Source organism: Xenia sp. Carnegie-2017, unplaced genomic scaffold (assembly GCF_021976095.1).
Source record: "Xenia sp. Carnegie-2017 unplaced genomic scaffold, XeniaSp_v1 HiC_scaffold_22, whole genome shotgun sequence".
Taxonomy (NCBI): domain Eukaryota; kingdom Metazoa; phylum Cnidaria; class Anthozoa; order Malacalcyonacea; family Xeniidae; genus Xenia; species Xenia sp. Carnegie-2017.
The window spans coordinates 10,897,067-10,919,392 of record NW_025813485.1 but is presented as its reverse complement, the minus strand read 5'-3'; the positions used below and the strand labels follow the sequence as shown (position 1 = coordinate 10,919,392).

Sequence of the window (22,326 nt, the reverse complement as noted above, 5' to 3'; positions counted from 1 at the left end):
TGTTCCTATAGCTTCATCACGTAACCCTACAGTTGATCACAAATTTATCGTTAAGATACTTTTTGTCTGTTTCTTAGCCTGACATGTATCAGAGAGAATTCTTTTGGCATTTCTAATGAATGGCGATAATTTTTCTATCCAATTAAATGTTCCGGATTTTTTAGATGCTCATGATTGAAACTGGCAACATGCTCATTGCTATAAAGAAGCGTCTAATAGGATTTGCGAATACTTGTATATTTGAGACTTTTGAATGTTGACTAGAAAAATGCAATTTCCAGACATCAATTTTTGACTCGCCTTTGCGAAGTCTCAATAATAACTTGCACCCAATGATAATCTGTAGGTTCAATAACTTTATAAAACATTTCAAGTGCTTAAAATTTCGCTCGCAAACAGCGTTAGTGGGTTTTGCCTGATAAAGACATTTATTTGCCACTGGTGATAACTGAACTGGATCCAGTTAAAATTAAGTATGTTCCTCCAACTGTACATATTCCTTGTTTGCAACGTTTTCCATCCAACCAAAAATAATTTTTTCCAAGCACAGAATACTCATTAATGAGAATGTAGCACATAGTAATTAAATTCTTCTGTAATCACAAGCATCACTCTTTGTTGGGTCTTTCTTACTTCGTGATCCTTTTGATAATTTCAGTTAGGAACCAATTGTCCTTCCTCGTATATTACCCACGTTTCCATTTGTGGCGGCAATAGCACACTTGCTTTACAACAAATTTTAAATTCCATTGTTTACTACTGGTGTTGTTTCGTTATAGTAAAATTTGACAATGTTATAGGAAAGATTTTCATTTCACAGAAAATGTCGATAAAAATACCATCATATTGCTCATCCATTGTGAATTCTTTCTTTGTGAGTTCTTTTTTTTAATTCTTGTTTTTAATCATGATGGCAATTCATTGATTTGTTCTTCAGCGTAATTATCCTAGTCACTATGCTAGTTGTTCATTAATTCTTCGATTTCCTCAAATTGATTGAAAGGTGTTTAAGGTTTAAGTCAAATGAAGTTATCTCTGGCTCAGTGCCGCTGGAGGATTGTCTTTTGGGGGGCAAAACATACACGATCGTCACTTACATATATTAATCTCTGCTTTATATGACTGATGTTTTCAAGCTACATATATAAAGACCTTTAAACAGAAATACTGGGGGGGGGGAGGAGAGGCAGACGCCTCTCTTGCCAGCGTCTCTGGTTTTTGAGAACATTCAGTTTTTAGTTGCTCAATTTAACAGAGAGCTTGTAATTTGTCAAACCAATCAGAGACCTACTTTAATCCTTATTGTATTTGCACGAAATATTGTCAAGACTTAATTAAGTCTGTCAGTATAAGGAGTTATTATTATTACAAAATTTTTAGGAAAGTTTGCGAGCTTGACTAATAAAACTTTGTACGCTGTGGCACAGCTTTGTATGTTGCGACATAACTTTGTACGTTGTACAGTCGTAACACAACCTTGAAAAATTGGATAAAGCTCATATCAAAAATGCTTTGTGAACTGTCATATGATGGACAAACTTTTGAGCTACAAAATCTCTTTCACCTAGAGATTTCATAACAATTTTTTAATTAATTTCATCAGTTATGGACTAAATGATCAGACTAAATATATATTATATGTACTTAAACCATGGGGAATTGACAGGCATAAAGTTGATTTTTTGATATAAGAAGTGGCCTTTGTCAGGAATGCTGGAACAGGGGGCCTGAGGTATGAAGCCCTCCCCCCTTTTGTAATAGCGCAAAACGAAAAGGTATTAAGACTGAGCAGTTAGGTGCGTATCCAGATGAAAGCCTGACCGTGGTGCACTTCAAATTTAAGGATGTTCGGGGGGGGGGATACGGTAAATATTTGTTCACAAAAATTTTTTAGTTGGAACCTCGGAAACATTGTTATTTGTATAAGCCTCACTAAGTTTAGAAATTGTGCTTTGAAATAATCGTCTCCAAGCACTTTTACTGGTTTGCACTATGTAATAAAATGATTTTTAATGGATGGTAATTTTTGATACACAAAACAAGAGAAACGCATCACAGCAAAACTAAACATATGCACTACCATTAAGATAATCTCTGGGATATAATGCAAAGTGTATCTAAACATTTTAGAGAAATAATCCGGATGTTCCTACATTATTACATAACAAGTTTAAGTAGATAGTATGCCTGGACAGCACAATGAATTATTGTGGACTGAGGCAAGTATGAATATCAAGGATATAACTAAAAATGAGGAATTTTTAGCCACATTCTCCACTTTTTGTAAAACTGCAGTAATATTCAAAGATTTTCATAAGAATTTTCAAAGGAGTTAGGTGCATCATTCATGTCCCAGGTAGTGGAAACTGAACACTCTAATTGCTTGGACTGGATGATATAATAGTAGAATTTCATTTTTTATTCTTAGACAGTTCAAGACTGGTGAGGTATTTGAAGTAAGCAGACAGACTCTCTTTCCAAGCAAATGTAACTGAACATGCACTGAATAGACCACTCCCACTAGCATTTAGGCCTCGATGACTATTTTGTGAATATTTTTTCATTATTTGTAAATAAATGTTTGAGCGGAATGTCAGCTTCTTTGTGACGTAAAGTAATTTTGTCCTTATCTTTGAAAAAAACCCAACTCAAATTATACTCTGTCTGGAAAAGAATTTTCCTGGAGTGAGATTTAACAAAATGGCTACCTGAAGCTATTTCATTTCCAAAATGTCCTTTTCTTTATTTGCATGTACTTAAAATCTTTATGCTTTACCAAATAACTACTATTTGACTAAAACAAATCATAATGGGATCCAACAGGATAGCCAAAATGCTGTAAATTTGTTTATTTAAAAATTGAGCATTGACCATCATAGTTATACTATCAATATTACAGACAGCTGAATTTGAGACCATAAGTCATGGAGTTCTTTAGACGAGCAACTAAGTATGACTCTGAGGATTTGGGTGACATAATGATTCATGAACAACATCAATATTTTGGTTCGTCCCCCTAAAATAGGGGCTAGTTATTTAAATAGCATCTTCATTAGCAGTAGGTTAACATATAATGCAATGAAACTTTATCAGTTTATCTGCATGAGGTTTGTCAGTATGAGGAAGTATGGAGGTAAATGGCATGTAAAATTCAGTAACTTGCACATGGATAAAAACACCATGAAGTTAAATTTTAATGAAAGATTAGTAATAACATAGAACCTAATAATATAGTAAATTATTTCATTTCACATTCAACAATAAATCAATGAGCACTGAGCTGAACACTGTGTCCAAGTTTTAGTTTTTATCACAATTGACGTCATACACGTGTATCTATAACTGTATAGACAAAGGTTCAATGTTATCTATTTGTTTTATATAATAAAATCAAAAAAATTCCCAAAATAAACCGTCAAACAGCTCGTTTTCTTTGTCTCCCAACACTTGGAACATTGCAAAGTCTTGATTTTGCAAATACCACGCTGACGTGTCTATACAATTGAAGAAATGCTATTGGCTAGCTTAATCACGTGATAAAATGTGATTAGCTAACAAAACAAGCAAGCAATGGCTGATCAATTTTGATGAAATTTTGTTATCGAAGACAAAGTAGAAATTAATGTTTGAAAACCGGGTTTTTTCTTTTCTTTTTGCTCAAATACGTTAACTGCCTCAACTTGGTCTTCGTGAATATCTTTATTTTCCCATTCATAGAGGTATGCGAAAAATTTTCAAATATATCCGCCATCTGTTTTACAAACATAAAATTTACTGTGACGTCAATTCCGTGCGTATGTCCTCCTATAGATCATAAATCTCGACCAATGAAATTGCTCTAATTCTTTTGGTTATTATATAAACATTCATACCGAACAGGGCATAATGTATGGATTTTTCAAATTTCAATAAGAGGGGTAGCTTATAAATTTCTGATGGTTGCAGTATGATATCGCCAGTAGAGTTTATACAGCACAGCCTTTCTTCACGACGAGCCAGTCAGCTCCATATTCGTGGCTCCACATTGGCGAATACGAAGTCACGTGGCTCTATGACTTGAATATGGAGCTGAGACAAGTAGTTTCTAAACAACTTCATCTTGCCGCATGTTATTTAGTTTGTCACTAAATTTCAGAGCATAACATAATTCCCCATTTTTTGTCCACAATATCTCTTCAAATTTGTCCGCAATATTCCAAAATAGCAATTTTTCAAATTTTCAAATTGCAATTTTTTTTATTGCAATTTTCCAAATTTGTCCGCAATAACTCTTCTTATGTGCCCTAAATGAAACCCGTCTTGATTCAACAATAACCAATAATATGATTTACATTTATGGGTATGATGTAATAAGAAACGACAGGTCAAGAAACGTGGGTGAAGTTTGCCTATACATACGTAGCTCCATAAACTACATAGTTGGAAAAGGCCTTTTCCTTCTGAATGAGGCTGTTTGCATAGAAGTTTCTCAACCAAACTGTCGACCAATTTATGGTGAAAAACTGCCATGCTTTATCTTAAATGACATCTTACTTGACAAACCGCACTCAGATATGTCAAATTAATGGAGCTGTTTCATGTAAACAGCTGGTGAATTGCGGTGTACCTCAAGGTTCCATTCTAGGAATTACTTTTTTTATTGATATTCACGATCTACCTCAATATTTAGTGAAAACAAAACCCAGATTGTTTCCTGATGATACAAATTTAACAGCAGCAGGAAACTCAATCGATGAATTCGAAGCTGCTATGAATTTTGATCTTGAACGTCTAAGGGGATGGTTGATTGCTAATAAACTAAGCTTAAATGTTGCAAAGACTTAATTTATGTTGATTGGTTCTAAACCACTTATCAAAATATTGCAAATCAACAACTTAACATTATGATAGAAAATAACAAAATAAGACCAGTTGATGAATCTAAGTCTCATGACGTAACCCTAGATCAGTACATGTCGTGGAAGAAAAATACAGACAATATCTGTAAAAAGATTGCTTCGGGGTATTTCAAGTAAATACAGCAAAATTTCTAATCTTATTGATAAAATGTAATCTCAAAAGTTTGAAAATTCTGACCGTGGCTCGAGCCACTTTCGCAAATAGTGTTGAAATTTTTTTATTGCATTAGCTTAAACCATTTGCCAGTAGTCTAATGCCGAATTGGAGCTCATAACTTCTAGAATATGCATGCCCTCACCCCCTCCACCAAACACTTTTATGATAATGCACTAAAAATTAACAACCACTGAATTTCAAATTTTACTAATTATTATAATATGCTTGATTTCTTCAATTTACTAAAGCTATTCCTACTAAAAAGTTGTATTTTTACATCTAGATAATAAATATAAATATTACGCATTGATTAAACATACTAGTTTTCCCTTGGATTTCTTTTAGCTACTTAATTTTCGTGCATAAAAATAAATATAGATAATTTATATATGTTGCATATTGTCAATTGCTTTTGTACGGCGTCTAATTGCTAAAATTAAATTTTTCTATCTATGATTTAGATAATATTCCCTTTACGAATACCTTTCATGTTCAATATGTAAGATTCTAGCAAAACGATTAATGTTTTCGTTGCGCTTTCTTGTCATTTTCATTTCTACGTTACAAAAATCATGGATGAATTTATGACTGTCTCAGGTTGACTTATTAACATTGATTTTGTTGGTATCAATCATGACACATCAGATTTAAACCGATGGACAGGCCTGTAGAAATTTCTACAGTGTTGTATAATGACTGCGCTCGTGAAAAGTTTCGAACAATTGCAGCTGAGACAGTTGAATTCATACATTCAAATGTAATGGAAATAAATATGATTGTCTTATATAGCCTAAGGCAATTCGTTAAGAAAATTTGTATCGCTTAGATTAGAGCCGTAGTTGCTTATTCGTAAGTAATATATATCGGTGTCGCTATCTACTATCTAATAGTTGCTATGTATTACGATTATCTTTCAACTTAGTGCTTCCAGCATCAATTCCTTATCTTTGCAAGTTGTACTCAGCACTTCCGCGATTACCTCCAACTTCAACAGGTATGCCATCTTCGTCAAATCCCGGGTGTCTACCGTCCGTACCCAAGTATCCTGGTGGTTGGTCGAACGACTTACGACGATTTTTGCGGCGTCGTGCACACGCCCTAAAAAAAGATTAAGATAAGTGGTAAGGTGATGAAAAGTAGTATTTAATGATTATAAAGTAAATGGTTTGAACCCGGGAGTATCGTCACATGTTTGTAAATGATCTACATTTAATGATTATATCACAATTTGAACTAGCTGACACTTAAACCCATGCGTATTCCCTTTCGAAGTTAATATAACAAGTTAACTTATGTAGCTATTTCAAAACAAACGAAACATACACAAATTGAGCATGTCATCACTAGTTTGACTGTATATAGGGAAAAATGTAATATCTAAAAGTCCTGTGTTTAAGCAGCAGGACTAATTTTTTGGCAGTTGAATTCCAATGCCCCCCCCCCCCTTCAAAAATTAAAGCTTATATAAAGAGCTAAGAGGAAAAAAATCTCTTCAAGGTGAAATCGTTCTTCTTTTTAATTGATTTCCTGTTGAATAAGTTACTCGAATAATTATTCATCTTCAAATACTTACAGAATAGTGATAACTAAGATGAAGACCAGTACCACTATTCCAGCTACGGTTACACCAACTATAAGTGGCCAGTCTACATCATCATCATCCGTGGTAGGTGGGATTGTAGTAGTCACAGGTGTCACGGGTTGGTCTATGATCAGCTGAAGTCCAGTCGCGTTTTGGATCACCATCAATTCTTCTCCCCATGCATTCAAAAGTACATTCAAAGGAACCGAGAAGCCACTAGTATTTTGAGTTCCATTCGGGTAAAGGACGTAGAATGAAACTCGGGTGTCATTTTGAACATCTTCAAGGTTTCCAGGAATCCGATGTATGTTGAGCTGCGTAAAGGTGAATCCAGGTCTAGAAAATTAATATGAAAATAAAGTTTCTAGATGGCGACAACATCGAAAGACAGTTGCTCGTCTCTCAAACGCATTTTCACTAAAAATCACATCGCTTCATTCACGAACGTAAATGAAGCGATGTAAGTTCTTAAGTAATTTCTTACCCCGGTAAAAGACATTCTTGTCTTCTTGTTATGTTTGCATTACAGTAGGTGTTGAGTGCATCGGCAAGAGCACGTTTGAAGGACGTTTCAATTCCTCTCGTATACTTTAAAGAAAAATACAAACATTAAAAGTCCATGCATTCATAAGGATGACTCATAACACAATCATCATCAGATGATGAATCAACACAATATTGTGCCCATTCACTTGAAAATGCGTATATTATATATAGGCATTTGGAAAATTACTTCTCTTTCGACTATACAATAAACTTCTTATTTCGAAGATTGCCTTTGTGTACAATATTTACTTTCTTCTCTACCTGAATGGATTGGAAGTTGAAAATACGAAACCGAAGGGAATTTGAAATTTGGCTCGGTGTAGCAGAACGTGGTGTATCAGCTGGCTCGACAACAGATCCATTCGAAACTATACGATTAAATTTAGAAGATGAATGTAAAAAAGAAGCATCCTGGAAACTTTTGCTCTGCTAAAGCATCCTACCACATTAGCTATATAAAAATATGAGGTTAACGTAGGCCAAGCAACAACCCAAAAATTGATAAGAAGTGCTCACCCCTGCACACGCCGTTTATCCGAACAAGATTTTGATCGTTATTGCAATCGCAAAAAAATGAGCCAGCAAGATTGAAGCATTTCTCGCCAATGCTAGAATTGCACGGTGAACTAACTGCACACTCGTCTATATCTAAATATCGCAATAAAAATTTTATTATTTCTGAAATGATAAGCGAGTTAAGATAAAAAATAAAAGCAAAAAACTACTCGAGAATCGAGTTCAAATCAAAACAGGCAAGTCCAAAGAAATAAAACAATGTTATGTAAAAGATAGATTTTGAATTATCTTTAAAAGTCACAAAACAACTTTCTACATTCAAAGAAGTAAAATAGTTTGTTTTTCTTTGTTCTACAGATAGTATACGGGCAGTATATATTGCAGCTTACCTTGACAAGTAGTACCATCGCTGTTTAGATTGTATCCAGGAATACAAGAGCAGCCAAAGCTTCCTGGAGTGTTCGCACACAATTGACCACATATGTTATTATTCCCTGAACATTCATCAATATCTGAAAAAAATATGTCAAATCAATTTTGGAAACCTGACTCCAATAGAAAGTGATATCTTTCGTCAAATCTACTCTCTTTATTTCTCTAAAATTATAGTTAGCCACTTTACTATTATTTTCCTAATGTGTTGATATGTTTGTACTCTTTACCTCACCAAGAACCCCCGCACACACACACAAACATCCTGCATGTGGAACAAATCTTAGGCATGACATGTGGCAATAGTATGGTTGATTTTTAAAATAATAAGCTCCCTACTTTAGCGCACAAAGCAAAATCTCATTTTCATTCAGAGATTATTAAAACAATCAAACCTGTGCAGTTTACACCATTATTTTGCAAAGTGAAGCCTCGATTACAGGAGCAGAAATTGAGACGGGTAGTCTGGTCGACGAAGCATACTTGCTCACAGGCATGTTGTCCAATACAAATTTCTTGAGCTGTTTTTCACAAAAATGAACACACATTGAATGTTGGCTGACATTTTAAAAATAGAAGTTTCATTTTTTATTCGCACCCAAAGCGATATCCTCAAAAATCAATGTCTTTCATTTGTGAACATGCAATTGTATTAAAAAACAACGATATGTGCACTACTACTATTACTATAACCACTCACGCATGCAATTTTCTGCATTGTTTGGATCGACTTGGAAATTTTCATTGCACGAACAGCTGAAGGATCCAGGCAAATTTGTACAATTCTGCTGACAGTGAATACCAGTAAGACACTCGTTGATATCTTAAACAGATAAAAAGTATATTAGATGAAGTAGTCTTGTCAAGCTACTTAAGGAGAAGCTAAGCAAGTCAGTTGCACGAAGCAAGTTTTCTGTCAACTTAGAAAGCGTTTTTGGGTACATTTAATTATATGTAAAGAAATCTTTTTCGCCCACTTAAGAACATTAAAGGAATTGTTAAAGACTAAATGATCATTCATAGGTCATGTTTTATCCTGCAGAGAGCTTAATATATAGCAATGAGTGTCAATTGGTGCAAGCACTAACCATCACAAGTTCTCCTGTCTCCATTGAGTTGAAAGCCACTGCGACATCGACACTCAAATGAGCCAGCGGTATTTACACAGTTACCATTTACCATATCACAGTCATCATTCATATTGCTGCATTCATTAATATCTTCAAGAAAAGACATGATGTTTACTAACAAAGTTTAATAGCGAGACAATTACTGATGATCAGTCGAAAATGTCAATTTCTTGGAAATTTGAATTCTACGACATTTTTTGTGACCATGTCAACGATTTTCAAAAGTTCGTTAGAACTATGGGATATAAACACAAGCCATAAATTAAAAAAGCTAAGGAGTGTGAGATTAAATGAAGTGTGTGGGTTAGATATCACTTAAAGGCACGCAACTTTGTTCAGGCCTCCGTACTTAGCAATCCTCCACTAACCAGCAGTTTGCTAAAACGTACCTGCGCAATTACTCCCATCTCCTGTAAAACCAGGGGGACATGGGCCACAGATGAAGACAGTGGAATTTATTGTTGTACAATTGGTCTGTGGATGGCAAGGTGACCCAGATTCGGTGAGACACGGATCGACTTCCGATCGACAGAATTCTCCTTCGAAGCCTGGAGCGCATCGACAATCAAAAACGTTGAAACGTTCATTGTTCAATAGTGAGTTGATGCCACTTGTTTGAGCGTTGAAACATACACCACCATTTTCACATGCGCACAAATTAATAAATGCTATGAGTGACGATGCTGCACCCTTTGAGTCCGTGACAACGAATTCAATTTGAACCTAAGTACGAAGATTCAGAATGAATTACTGAGAAAGATTTTTTCAACACCCTATAGGATTTGGCTATGCCTTTTCGTGATGACTCTTGTGAACTCTGGATCCATTTACAAAGTCGTGCACATGTGCACTACCTTCATATATTAAAAATTTAAAAAAATACATACTGCAGTTGTGTTGTTTGGCGTCCAGGAAAGTGTGCTACTGTTGCCATTTTGTTGAACGCTAGCACCAGGTGGTAATTGAACTGCTATGATGGTAAATGGGTCACCGTCGATGTCAAAAGCCGTAACATTATATTGAAACGTCACATTTAGAGTTACATTTAAAACTGCTTGTTCAACAGTAAATTCTGGTGCATTATTATCTAAAAGAACAAAAAGACTTTTAGTATAGATGTGGTTTCAAATATGTCTTTCAGTGCATCGTAAAATTTCTCAACAAAAACACTGATCGCTATTTTAAATTTTTCTTTGAGATATCAAAGTTTGATTTTATTTAAAAAAGAAACTTACCAACTACATTATTTTCAGTCTGGATTTCCATTTGGTTGTTCAGCGTTTGCTGTCCAATCTCATTGTTTAAAGTTGCGGCAATATCGAACATACACTGAGTGTTCCCTCCACAAATGCTCTGTGCTGTTGCGTTTAATGATGTATTACCGAAAGTGAAGTTACTAATAAAGATGGGACGGTAGCTTTCACTACAATTGAAGCTTTCGTCAGCCATCTTTGGAAGAAACAGTGAATTGTTTTGTGTGACAGCCCCTGAAAAAGAAAATAATATCATCAATGTTTAGACGTCATCACCGAGTATTTATATACGATTCAAACACCTTACATTGTGGTCCAAAATCAACATGAATTTGTTCATCTGTCAGGGTAGAAGATAGAATGGCACCATCGGGCAGCAGAAAGTCATCGGTGTCCATTCCGCTCCAGTTTCCCATCAAGCCGCTGGTTAGCCCAAACAAACTTTGGTCAAGAGTTGCCGAGACGAGCAAGTGAGTCCTTTCATCTTGGATGACAGCACCACTATTGTTGAGCGAAATTATTCGGAGAGTGTTATTAATTTTCGTGGCCACAACTGTATTTCCAAGTTGCAGGGGCCCGTTTTCAATCTCGCTAACATTGGCACGTAACGATCCGTTAAAATACAAAAGCAAGCCACCTGAACAAATTTGAGGTTTTAATTTGAGTCAGAAAAAGCATTGCTTCAGAGTTAGGTTCCAAAAATTTCCCTGTGCGCTCGCACAATATCCAAATTATGGACGAATTTACTCAACAGTTTATCGATCACGTTACTTATTTAAATATAAAAATTGTTTTCTATGTTTGCACAAGCTTTTGCAGCCGCAGAGATCTTTGGGAGAACCTGAGAGCAGATCTGCGGAACCCAAGACTAAAGATTGAGGATTAAACGTGCTCAAGAGTTCTCAAAAACGTCTTTGCGAGAGTAGACGCGAAAAATTGTTTTAATTTTTGAACTAACATGTATTCATGCTTTATAAGTAAATTCTCCTTAATTGATTTGATTGACTAATCTCAGATCAGTGTGCGCATGTCAATGCAAACTCAGCTATAGCCCAATCAATGCACGCGTCTAATTGTTGTTATTTCACACTGTGCTCATTATTGCATCACACAAATGCTTGCACAAATGGATCCTAGCTTTTCACCGTTAAATTTTGTACGAATTTTGCAATATGCTAAGTCTTGTTCACTGTACTGTATATACCTCCAAGTATTAAGTTCACTTGAATTGCAGGCACATTATTGTACTTGATCGCAACGCCAGTGAATATTGTTCCACGATCAGTACCAGTGGATTGCCTTAACTGAACCTGGATTTGAACGTCCGAGTTTGTAGTGTTTACCAACACGAAGTCACCACAGCCATTGAATGTGTAGTTCCTTCGGTCCAAAGTTTGAAAATGTGGATCACCAAATCCAAAAGCTAAATTTAACAATAAATTACATTCACGGCTTACACTTCGTTTATTGTTTGCGCTCTAAAGATTTCGCGGTGAGCACACGAAGATTTCATTGACGAGAGGATTGCTACGTACAACCGAACGAGTGAGTGCAAAGATATATTTTATTTTAAAGACTTTAAAGATTTTCAAACATTCCAAGTGCAAAATTGAAAAGTTGAATGTTGATGTCATCCCTTCTTCTAAGGCAAAGAAAATGCGAAATGAACGCATAGTAAAATTGTATTTGAAACCCATTGGGCACTTCTCTTAACAATTCCTTCTTTGCTCAAAGTTTCTTTCGACACTTTATTTTTTTTTTGTAGCTATAGTTCTTCACTTTTTATTGTAGTAGCTATTATACCCAAAAAGCGTCCACCATTCTAAAAACCTTTGATTTTTCAAATTGTTGCCAACAATGTAAAAACACCGTTCGTCCAGTCGTAAGATTAGAACGACTGTTTCTTAAAGATGAATTTTAGGGTTCTCCACGTTATTGGCTAATACTAGTACATAAGCTATTACTACGCATTTTCTAAAAATTTGTGTGTATGTTGGTGTTTACTTACCCGCCCGACTTTTCAAGAAACCACGTGAGGTCTGGACAGGACGTAACGCATAATACAGATTACAAACATCTCTGAAAGTTGATTCCAAGCAGCAGGTTGTATGTCCTTCCACGTCTTCTGTAATGTGATACAATGGATTTTGGGATAGCACGCTGCCAGCAAGAGGGGGTGCTGTGATAAGACTGGAGAAAAAGTTAATTCCATAGCAGCACCGGACAGCTGGTCCAAAGATGGGGAAGACGCTGACATAGCAAATCCGTTCGTTAGGTTGAGTATTAATTTCTCTAACAAAAAAGTTGTTGAAAAATGCCAGTAAACGAAAAGCAGGACATGAAAAAAATCTTGATTGGAAACGAGGTATCGCGGGGAGGTTTCTCCCGAACCATTGAAAACATCGTAATTCTGGAAAAGGTGTCATCGGCGCACCCATGTCGAATATCCATCGACCCAAACCTAAGTTCCCCATGACATCCTCAATACTCTCGGCATTCACAGTTCCTGAGCTAAATAAAATGTTTGACAAAGAATTAGTCGAATTCAACTCATTGATTACAACATATTTAAATTAATTGATACCCTTATAACGCTGCATAATTCCAAGTATCAAAAAAAACATTATTATATACTAAATTTCAAAGTTCGTTTTTCATTGGTCGACAGTGTCCCATAAAGAAATTCATTTGCTTCCTCGCACGCAGCTCGAGAGTGAGTTAACACGTCATCGACCGATTAACAATACAAAAATCACAATTTTGACTATTGCAGTTTGCCCGACTTTAATCTAATATAGTTTTTTACTATTAAATTTATATATTCTTTTGTGAGAGTAAGTATTTCGTATCTTTACGTTGTTGTCTGTTAACTGTCAGTTAACAATCATCTCTTTGAAAATTGGTGTGTAAAAAACTTATTGGCTGAAATCTCAAGAAACAAGGTGATTTGTTTACCCTACAATCTCCATTATTTCCGTCTCGGATTAACAAAAACACATTGTTTCCCTCGATCTCATGCATTAGAGAACACAGCTTGCTGGGAATCATATAAATTTCAACAATTTCTGTTTGCTGAAAAACTACCCATTTTCCAAAACCTATATTAACTACAACCTATATTAGATAGCCTTGTATTCTTTACTTAACAAGTTTAAATAATAAGCTATCATTGAAATAAAATTTAACTTGTTCCTCATCCACGTGACATAAAAGTCATACAGTTAGCAGTTCCTTGAGGAGTGCATTCACTGCATTGGGAGAATCTTTTAATTGCTCGTGCACTAGCTATCATGTATATAACTGCCACTCACCCTGGCAAATTTTGGTATTGTTGATTGACGTTAAAAACACCATTAACACTCCCAGCATTCCATCCCATGACTGGCAATCCAGCTTGATTTCTGAACAGACTCAGTGAACTACTACAGATAAAAATGAAAAATTGTCGTAATTTTTCTGGAAAAAAGTTTGATGAAAAAAAAGTAGCTGTGCGTAGCAATATTTAAAAAAATAATCCATTTTGCTTGCAATACATCTCATTTAACTTCAACTGGTCTTGTCATTTGTTATTGTCATCATCCCATTCAATAATTTCATAAAATTCTACCTTTAGTACATCAAATCACCCAACCTGAGGTTTCCCCTTTGAGCAAAAAGCTACTTTATAATAAAAAGTTATAAATACCAATAGGTGGTTTATGTAGTCGAAATGCGTGCAAGTGTCGTCATGGTTTACACAAAAAAAAAAACACCACAATTTTTTATCTGTATTTGAAGGCACTGAATAAACTTAACACTTATTTATGAGAACGAAACCTCCGAAAGGGTTGTAACAATAAATACTTATGTCAAAACCACTCTTAACCCTGTATTAATAAATAACTGATGACTGCAAAAAACGTCATTGCGTTAGATTCTCACGCTTTAGTCGATTTCATCTGCACAAGCAATAGACGTTAAATACCTTGGAGCGTCAGCAGCCCAATCTATTACTCCATAATTATAGATGACGTAATTGTTCGTTTCGTCTGATAGAATAACAACTTGGAAGGTATTTCTCTAAAAAGGTATGGTAATGTCTTTTCTATTGACTTGATTCAGGTTTTACGAGACATTTTATGTATTTATACGATCAAGGTGCTTTTTTTATACGAGGCGAGCAGTTTTTTAATTTTTGTTTGATAGCTCAACCCAAAAACGTTTTATAAAAAGAGCATGCAAAACCTCTTTTGGTAAAATATATTTGCGTAGAACATTGTAAAATAAGTAAAAATCCACGCCTTCCAAAAAAGCAAAATCGCAATTTCAGATGCAAAGTGTAGTCGAACATTGCAAACGACAATACGTTTGATGTAATTCGTCAGACTTACCTCCGTAAGATTGCCAACATTAAACGGTGCAACGTTTTCCCATGTTATGACCATTACCCATTCGGCACTAAAGCTAGTGTTTCCCGTGAATTCTCTAACATCATCATTCACTTGCTCAAAAACAGAGGTGTTTTGGTTTCTAATATTCCTGTTAAAACTTGCAAAGCGAATTCTAGATTCGCCTATGCGAAAGCTGTTGAGATCGACTCTTGTCCAATAAGGAGCAAGAAATGGAAAATTTAATTGTGATGGCAATGTTCCGATAACGTAAGGCCAGCTTTGGAAAACCCGATCCCTTAAACTGATTAAGCCATTTGGACAAATCTGAAATAGAACATATTGCTCAAATTATTTTCGGTCTTTGTGTAATTGCCGCTTGGTGTAATGGCCGCTTCTACTGAACGCTCACTGCGAAGTGAAATACTATACATAGCAGAAATAACAACTGCCAACTCAGATAAAAATTTACAATTACTTCCACTGATGGTTCCATGTTTTTGTAGCACTTTTAAAATATAATATAATTTACTTACAAAAATTTCATTAAACGTTCTTCCTCTCATATAGAATAATAAGCCAGGAATATCACGTCGTACACATGTCATAAAATTCTGTACTGATAATATATCATGGGTTGATGCATTTATAAGACTGCCTGTTGAAAGAAATAAGCTTTTGAAAGATTACTAAATTAACTATTTAGCTATCTTAACAAGTTTGTTTATTGGTCTGATAATTTTAAAAAAACAAGATGCATAAAAGGCGTTCACTCCGGCTATGAAGACCTATTTTTCAATTTACATTGGATCCAACTTTACTAGAAAGCCGCTTTTCAAAATTAAAAACAAATACATTACAGTAGATATGTAAAATGTAGCTTACAGAACGTAGCTAGTATATACAATTAGAGAGTATATAATTATGTAATCTTGAAGAATTAATCTTGTAAAAGGGACCCAAACGGACATAGAATCTAATAAGGAAAGCTGAGCCACCTGGCCCTTCTAAAATCTCGCAAGTACAGTGAACAAACATTTCGCAAAGAGTCGTGGACCAAATGTCCTAGCACTTCCTGTTAATCAACTCTTCGGCAGAACATTCTGGTCGTGCTTAGAAGTGTATTCGAAAAAAATCTGTCAGGATTTATATAGTTATAAATGTTCAGTAGCTACTGGTTTTTAAGCTTTACTGTTTTGATAAAATTCGACGAGTTGTAATAAACGTAGATGCAATTCGAAACAGGTTCAAAGATTGCTCTTCAAATTGCTATCAACATAAAAATAAAATCCTGTTATATATGGAGGTAAAATCAAGTTGAAGCTTGTCTGAACAGTAAAAATTCGTAAGATTTTAAAAAAACAACTCATTTTAAGGTTTACGTTTAAAAGACAGAAACAAGATATCAAATATTGGCCAAATCGCATGAAAAAAGATACGGAATAATTGCAGGCAAATCTTCAAGGAATGTCTTTCATACCTGTTAGTTCACTACCATTTCCGCTTTGCGCATTACCTGTAAAAAAGACAAAGATGTTTTGAATCGGACAGAATTGAAATCAATATTCGCATACTTCATGAAACAAAAAAAAACTTTCATCGAAAAATAAACTCCTCACAGTGTTGCTATAACAAAGAGACAAACATTTGGTGGTCAAATAATCGTATCGCATATTTTATGAAAGAAAATTTTTCTGATACATTGAGATAAATTTGTTCATAAAACCGACTCAAGTCAAGTCAAATGAATTTGTCAATGAAAGGCATATATTTCCTACTGTTTTAAACAAATTGAACATTTAAAGATTATTTTGGTGACCAATAGCTATATGACACTTGACTTCGTTAATTCTTGCAGTCTTTGTCAAATGTCAAATTGCAATTCAAATTAAAATATCTTCTCCAAAAACTCATTGATAAAGATAAACAAACCTCTAATGTTACCTGATAGTGATATAATCTTCGTATAAAAGTTCAATTGCACCTTTCCTCAAATTGTGTTAAACCGTGCCGAATAATGAGATCAACATGCAGTAAAACATTCTTAACTCATTGAGCAAAACGTTCAGTGAACGAACTAGAAAGTGCTACTTTTTACATAAATATTCTATAAACTTATCAAAATTTATGGAAAAAAAGCATGAAACAATAGAATGTCTCCCAGTTTTTGAACTACATATAATATTTCAAAGCGCAAGGCTTCTAAACACCATTACAATCATTACATGTAAAAGTATAATTAGCGACAACTTAAGCATATAAGGTGAAATGGAAAATCGTTAAATTTTCTTTTTATAGATGACTTGCCTTCTTTACGTTTTGCAAGCAGGCAGATTCATCCCAAGAGAGGTTAATCATTATTGCTAGTATGATTCAAAAGCAATCGACTAAATCTGCCTGCCAGCAAATAACGTAAACAAGGCAAGTCATCTATTGGAAGATGGGATATTTTTGTGCTTTCATAATGTGTCAGTTAAATTGGACTAAACGTAGACTAAAAACAAAGCAAATTATTTATTTTTAGGACGCTTGTTATTACTAGCTAAGCCGCTTAACTGCAGAAAACGAGCAATCAAAGATCTTTGTCAGTAAAGTGCATTTTAAGTGTGAACACTCATTAAAGTTTAAAACTTTTTGTTGGAATAATTTGGCGACAAAGTCATCAAAAATACCCTGTTGAATTTATCATGAATTTGAAAGTTTGAGCCGCAAATTGTTCTTTCCTTCTTCTGAAATTTATTGGCATACTTCGTAAAGCAAAAGAAAGTGAATGATATTTTTGCAAGAGACTTTATAGTCACTTTTAGACCAGACAAAATTGTTTTGTTCTTCCAAAGACGTAAAATATGACGACGAAATTGGTGTTTGAAATTTACCAGTATATTTTTTTTATCTTTCAAACGATTAAGCGAATGGAATGGTATAAAAATTAGAAATACAGAATGCTAAAAAAAATTGAATACAATTATACAGATTAGACATTGCATGGATACTGTCGTATCCGTTTAGACAAAACAAAATCAAGCGACTTTCCCTTTGAATAATATTACTTGACGTCACTATTTATGTAAACGATTTAATTTTCATTCCGATCTAACAAAGAACAAACCCGATGAACAACCACAGAAAAAAAGTATTCCCGCTCGAAATCTATCGTCAATAGTACTTAAAAAAAATTGTTTCGATAAGTGACTGGTTCATCAAGAGCATAGTTGCGCTGCCTTACATTTAGCACCGCACTATTTACCACGCTCTTGCATAGGTAACAAAGAAATAGCAATGAAACCAGGTAAGACAAAACAAATTGTGACATTAGCTGGCTTGCTATCGAAAAGTTTTGACTAACTCCAATTAAAATAAGTGTCGTGCGATCATGTCTACAGCCTCGAATAATCGGTGTACAGTGTACAGTTTAGCTGTCGATTCTTCTCAAAGTTTAGTATATCAAGAATGTTGTTTCAAAGGGATTAACAGGATATGGCATTGTGTAAGATTGTGTTGTCTCGGAGGATGAGCAAGAACTTTGTATAAAAAGCCACTTATAGGAAATGAGAAGAAAAGTGTTGGTCATTATGAAAAATTCAAACGACATTTATTGAAGCGTCAACATTCAAAAAATTATACACTATAACTGACATGAAAGCTGAGTTAAAAATCCCATTTTTTGACAGTCGATGTAGCAAGAATATTTCTATCACTTAGCAAGAATCAACAGACCAAAAATTTTTTTAAAATGGAAACATTTATTGAAGACTAAATGTACCTGATTTTTTATTTTAATATCGTGCACTTAAAAATTGTATATGAACAAAATGTTGATAGAGTTTGAGAGCATCATAGCAATAAATCACAAATTCGTTTTTGATTGGTAAAACTAAACTCTGATTAATAAACTAACTGCACATTTATAGTACACACGTTTGTTCTTAAGTTGTTTGGATTATGGATGACGTTTGAACAATAAAAATTGATTGATATAAATGATTGAAGCAACGCCTCTTCGTATAACTAATTTCAACACTAAAATAATTATTTAGCCAGAAATATAAGAAAAAATAAATTTGCTACCTTGGGCGACCAGCTGAAAAAGGACACCAAGGAGGAAAACACAAGAAAGACGTAATATTTTTTCCATTATTATCTAGTTTTTGATTTTGACGACCAGCGTCTTAGTTAACCTGACTCAACCAGGATGTTTAAATCCTTGCGAACAGCTCGCTTGTTAGTTTAGAACTGATGGTTTAGCAGCAGTTGACGTTATAGGTGTGCTGGGAGCAGGCTAATTATAATGTTATTAAATTTTGAAATCTCCAAGGAGACAAAACCAACAAAAGCAGCAATTATCTTTTGGAAAAAGCCAGATACAGAAAATGTGTGCAGCTCGACATCGGAATTTGAGGAAAATTTAACGTGTTGATGAAATTCTTGCCATTCTAGAAATCTCGATTCACGAATTTGAAGCTTCTCAAAGTGTTGCCGTGCAAGCACTGACGCATTTTTCTTTGTCTGGAATATAGATGACATGGATGTTTGCATAAAAAGGTGAAAGACATGAAAGAAGTTTTCGCTAACTTAAGAATTTTTTAATTCTTTTATCCGGTGGCATTTTGACCAAAAAGGTTTATTTTGCGTAGTCCGCAGAGGTTTGAGGAATCAGTCTCTAAGAGTGAAATAAATTATAGAACAACAAACTATTTAGTAGACGAAAACATGACTCTACCAGGCGAACATATGTTTATGTCTTTCAGTTTCTCAGTTTATTCTTTGATCAGTGATGGTAACAGAAGTGCTAGAACATAAACAAACATAGTATTTACATTCATGATGAAAAAGCTTTTTCATAGTAGCGCGCACAGTTTGGATAGTATACCAAATTTTAAGACCCTTTTATCACAGCACATTTTTTTACAAAAGTTAGCAAGGCAAGAACAAACTCATAAAAATATTCCTCCATAATTTTAGAGATTTTTTTATCACTGTACACTAAAATTAGGTATGTTGTAGAGTGTGTATGTCACAGTCAGTGGGCGGATATGGCCTAATATTGTTTGTTGGATTGTCTTCCATTTCACTATCGATTGGTGAATTAGGCCGAGGTTCTCCCAAAAAAGCCATTATAAGCGATTGTTTTGTTTTTTGTGCTAGGCTGTGCGTTATTATTTTACTTTGTTGTAAACTCAACTCCAAGTCGTTTTGACGATATGACGTCAAAATAATTTCCGCTGACGCTTTCTGTGCACACGCTGCTAAACCTCAAAACAGCTCAAATAGCGCACTTGAAGACGCGATTCTGTCAAAAATAAAATAGCTGATGTAAAAATTTCAAAATATAGTAACTTTTGCATAAAAATGGAACTTTTAACGGACCAACATTATGGAGGGTGGAGTTCCTTTAACGCCTGGGAACTCATATTTCAGATATATGTAGCATATTCGCGAGAACTCACTCGCCACAAAATGAACTGTGATGGCTGCAATGCTTTCACACAACACGCCTATGTGTTGACTTGTGGGCTTGTATGATTATCATTGTAGTGAAGGAAACCCAACAAAGCAAACAAAACCTGTATCATTGACGTGGGCGTCTGAGCAAGTTTGTATATTAAACAACACAAAAAATAGCATAATGCTTTATCCAACAACTATAAACAATAAAGACCTTGTCTAACAACATTTAAATGTTATTATGTCCAAGCACATACCATTGAAAAACTAGAGAAATCTCAAAGTAAAATAAGGGATAAAGGCCATCGTAGAGTAACGTACATTTAAAAATTTATGAAGTATCGATCATAGGCTGTAAACAATTATAATGTATGATCATTATATATTTATTGCCAAGTTATTAAAGATGTCACGAATTTATGGTTCTTTACACTCAGAAAATTTTATAAATAATAAATACTTGGCTAGTTATACTGAAGAAAAATATTTTCAACGTTTGTATTCGTCGTCACATTTCACAGCAATCGACGTTGCCAAGCAAAGAAGAAACTTACAGCGAATTCACTAGTTTTTTAATCAATAGTTTTTAATCAATCGAAGCACCTGGAAAATGGAATATGTCTGTCCACGGTCTCGTACATTGTTGTCGCGATGACAACGCTGAAGTTATTGTCAACTTGATAGAGGTCGTGATAAGGAAATTTTTACGATATTGGGAATGTCGGCATCGATAATGGCTTTCTATAAAGTACGTCTATATGGAAACTTCAGGACAACGTTTTACGAACATAAATTACAAAGAAACTTTGAAAATTTTGAATCGCACAATTGTTAGCATCGATCGTTCCACGTCAAGAATTACTACATGACTATTATATCAATTTTCGAATTTTTTGCTGGACGTGCAGAATGACAGATCGTTTACTAAAATTAATTGTGGAGCTATTTTATTGCTTTTTATGTGACACAAGTAAAGTAAGTTTTGGACATTAGCTGATATTTGCAACCATAATGGATCCGCTAGCAACATATACGATCATAAATTTATGCAGTGAAAGCGACGTTTCAACAAAGCTTTTTAGCTTTCCTTTTCATTTCAGCAAGTGGTATGATATTTGTGATATTTAATTGAATGTGATTTATAATTGTTAAATTTTTCCACATAGCTTAACACTGCAGTTGTTTATCGAAAGCTTTTCTAATTAAAATTTGGTAGTTATTTTATGTTTGCAAAGTATGAACTCAGAATCGTTAAAGACAATAATCGTTTTTATACAGGTTATGTCAAATGTCAAACCGCAAAGATGACACAGTTGATCCAAAACACGACAATATCGATACTATGAATATAGTTGCCATACATTATAGTATAGGCATGTTGAGTTGACGAGTCAAAAACTATGGTGCGATCTTTTAAATATGAAGAGAGTCGCGATATAGCAATTAAGATCTTTTATAGGAATAATATAAACAATTTTTACCAGTTCGAAGACGGCTACATTACAGCTATACATTGACTTTCGAATAAAGTTCTTATTTTTGAGCATCACATGTTGACAGCAGTTTTTAAAATGTTTAGATAGAAGTATCATTGGGGCAATGCTTAATAATGAATATTTACACACCCCTCCCCACTTTTTGCGTTCTACTTTCGCCCCTGATCTCAGTTTATTGGATAACGATTTTTTTGGCGCTTTCAAGATGTGCCGTTTAAATTGTAAAAGCTTAATAGCTTATAAAAATAACATAAAAAAATTTTAAGGACCCCAATTATCGCTCTATTTCAAACACAGAAAATGAATAATAAGGATCTTTGTGAGTAAAGTGTTTTTAAGTAGGCATAAATATCTTTAAATTTTGAACATTCCGAATAATTTGACGACATACGAATTCCAAACGTCGAAATATTGCCGGTAATGATTTGGCTATCACTCAGTTCATACTTCAATACTTTACTTACAAACTGATAACCACAGGGAAGCATCAAACATGAACAAAGT

The 22,326-nt window shown here is 34.5% G+C and overlaps 1 protein-coding gene and 1 long non-coding RNA gene across 2 annotated transcripts; one reads left to right on the top strand and one right to left on the bottom strand.

Moving 5' to 3' along the window:
• Window positions 1-5,250: 5,250 nt before the first annotated feature.
• LOC124446618 (mucin-like protein) lies at window positions 5,251-19,257 on the bottom strand. Its single transcript, XM_046997457.1, has 21 exons — window positions 18,950-19,257; window positions 16,362-16,397; window positions 15,418-15,539; window positions 14,885-15,208; window positions 14,479-14,573; window positions 13,826-13,936; window positions 12,523-13,025; window positions 11,719-11,937; window positions 10,822-11,151; window positions 10,497-10,748; window positions 10,149-10,348; window positions 9,651-9,984; window positions 9,220-9,351; window positions 8,832-8,954; window positions 8,527-8,652; window positions 8,089-8,211; window positions 7,700-7,831; window positions 7,445-7,551; window positions 7,122-7,225; window positions 6,629-6,973; window positions 5,251-6,153 (listed from the first exon to the last, which is right to left on the bottom strand). Exons 1-21 carry the CDS (start codon window positions 19,014-19,016, stop codon window positions 5,997-5,999), a joined length of 3,942 nt encoding a protein of 1,313 aa, XP_046853413.1. The 5' UTR covers window positions 19,017-19,257; the 3' UTR covers window positions 5,251-5,996.
• Window positions 19,258-20,874: 1,617 nt separating this feature from the next.
• Window positions 20,875-21,875, top strand: LOC124446418. Its single transcript, XR_006948424.1, has 2 exons — window positions 20,875-21,432; window positions 21,605-21,875. It is a non-coding gene; the product is annotated as an uncharacterized LOC124446418 (long non-coding RNA).
• The last annotated feature ends 451 nt before the right edge of the window (window positions 21,876-22,326 follow it).

Bases quoted from the DNA above. Each gene is read 5' to 3' on its own strand.
- LOC124446618 (XM_046997457.1), bottom strand. From the start codon at position 19,016: ATGGAAAAAATATTACGTCTTTCTTGTGTTTTCCTCCTTGGTGTCCTT. The intron at 14,574-14,884 runs GTAAGTCTGACG...ATACCTTTTTAG, and splicing joins ATGTTGGCAATCTTACGGAG to AGAAATACCTTCCAAGTTGT. The intron at 13,026-13,825 runs GTGAGTGGCAGT...CATTTTATTTAG, and splicing joins CAATACCAAAATTTGCCAGG to CTCAGGAACTGTGAATGCCG.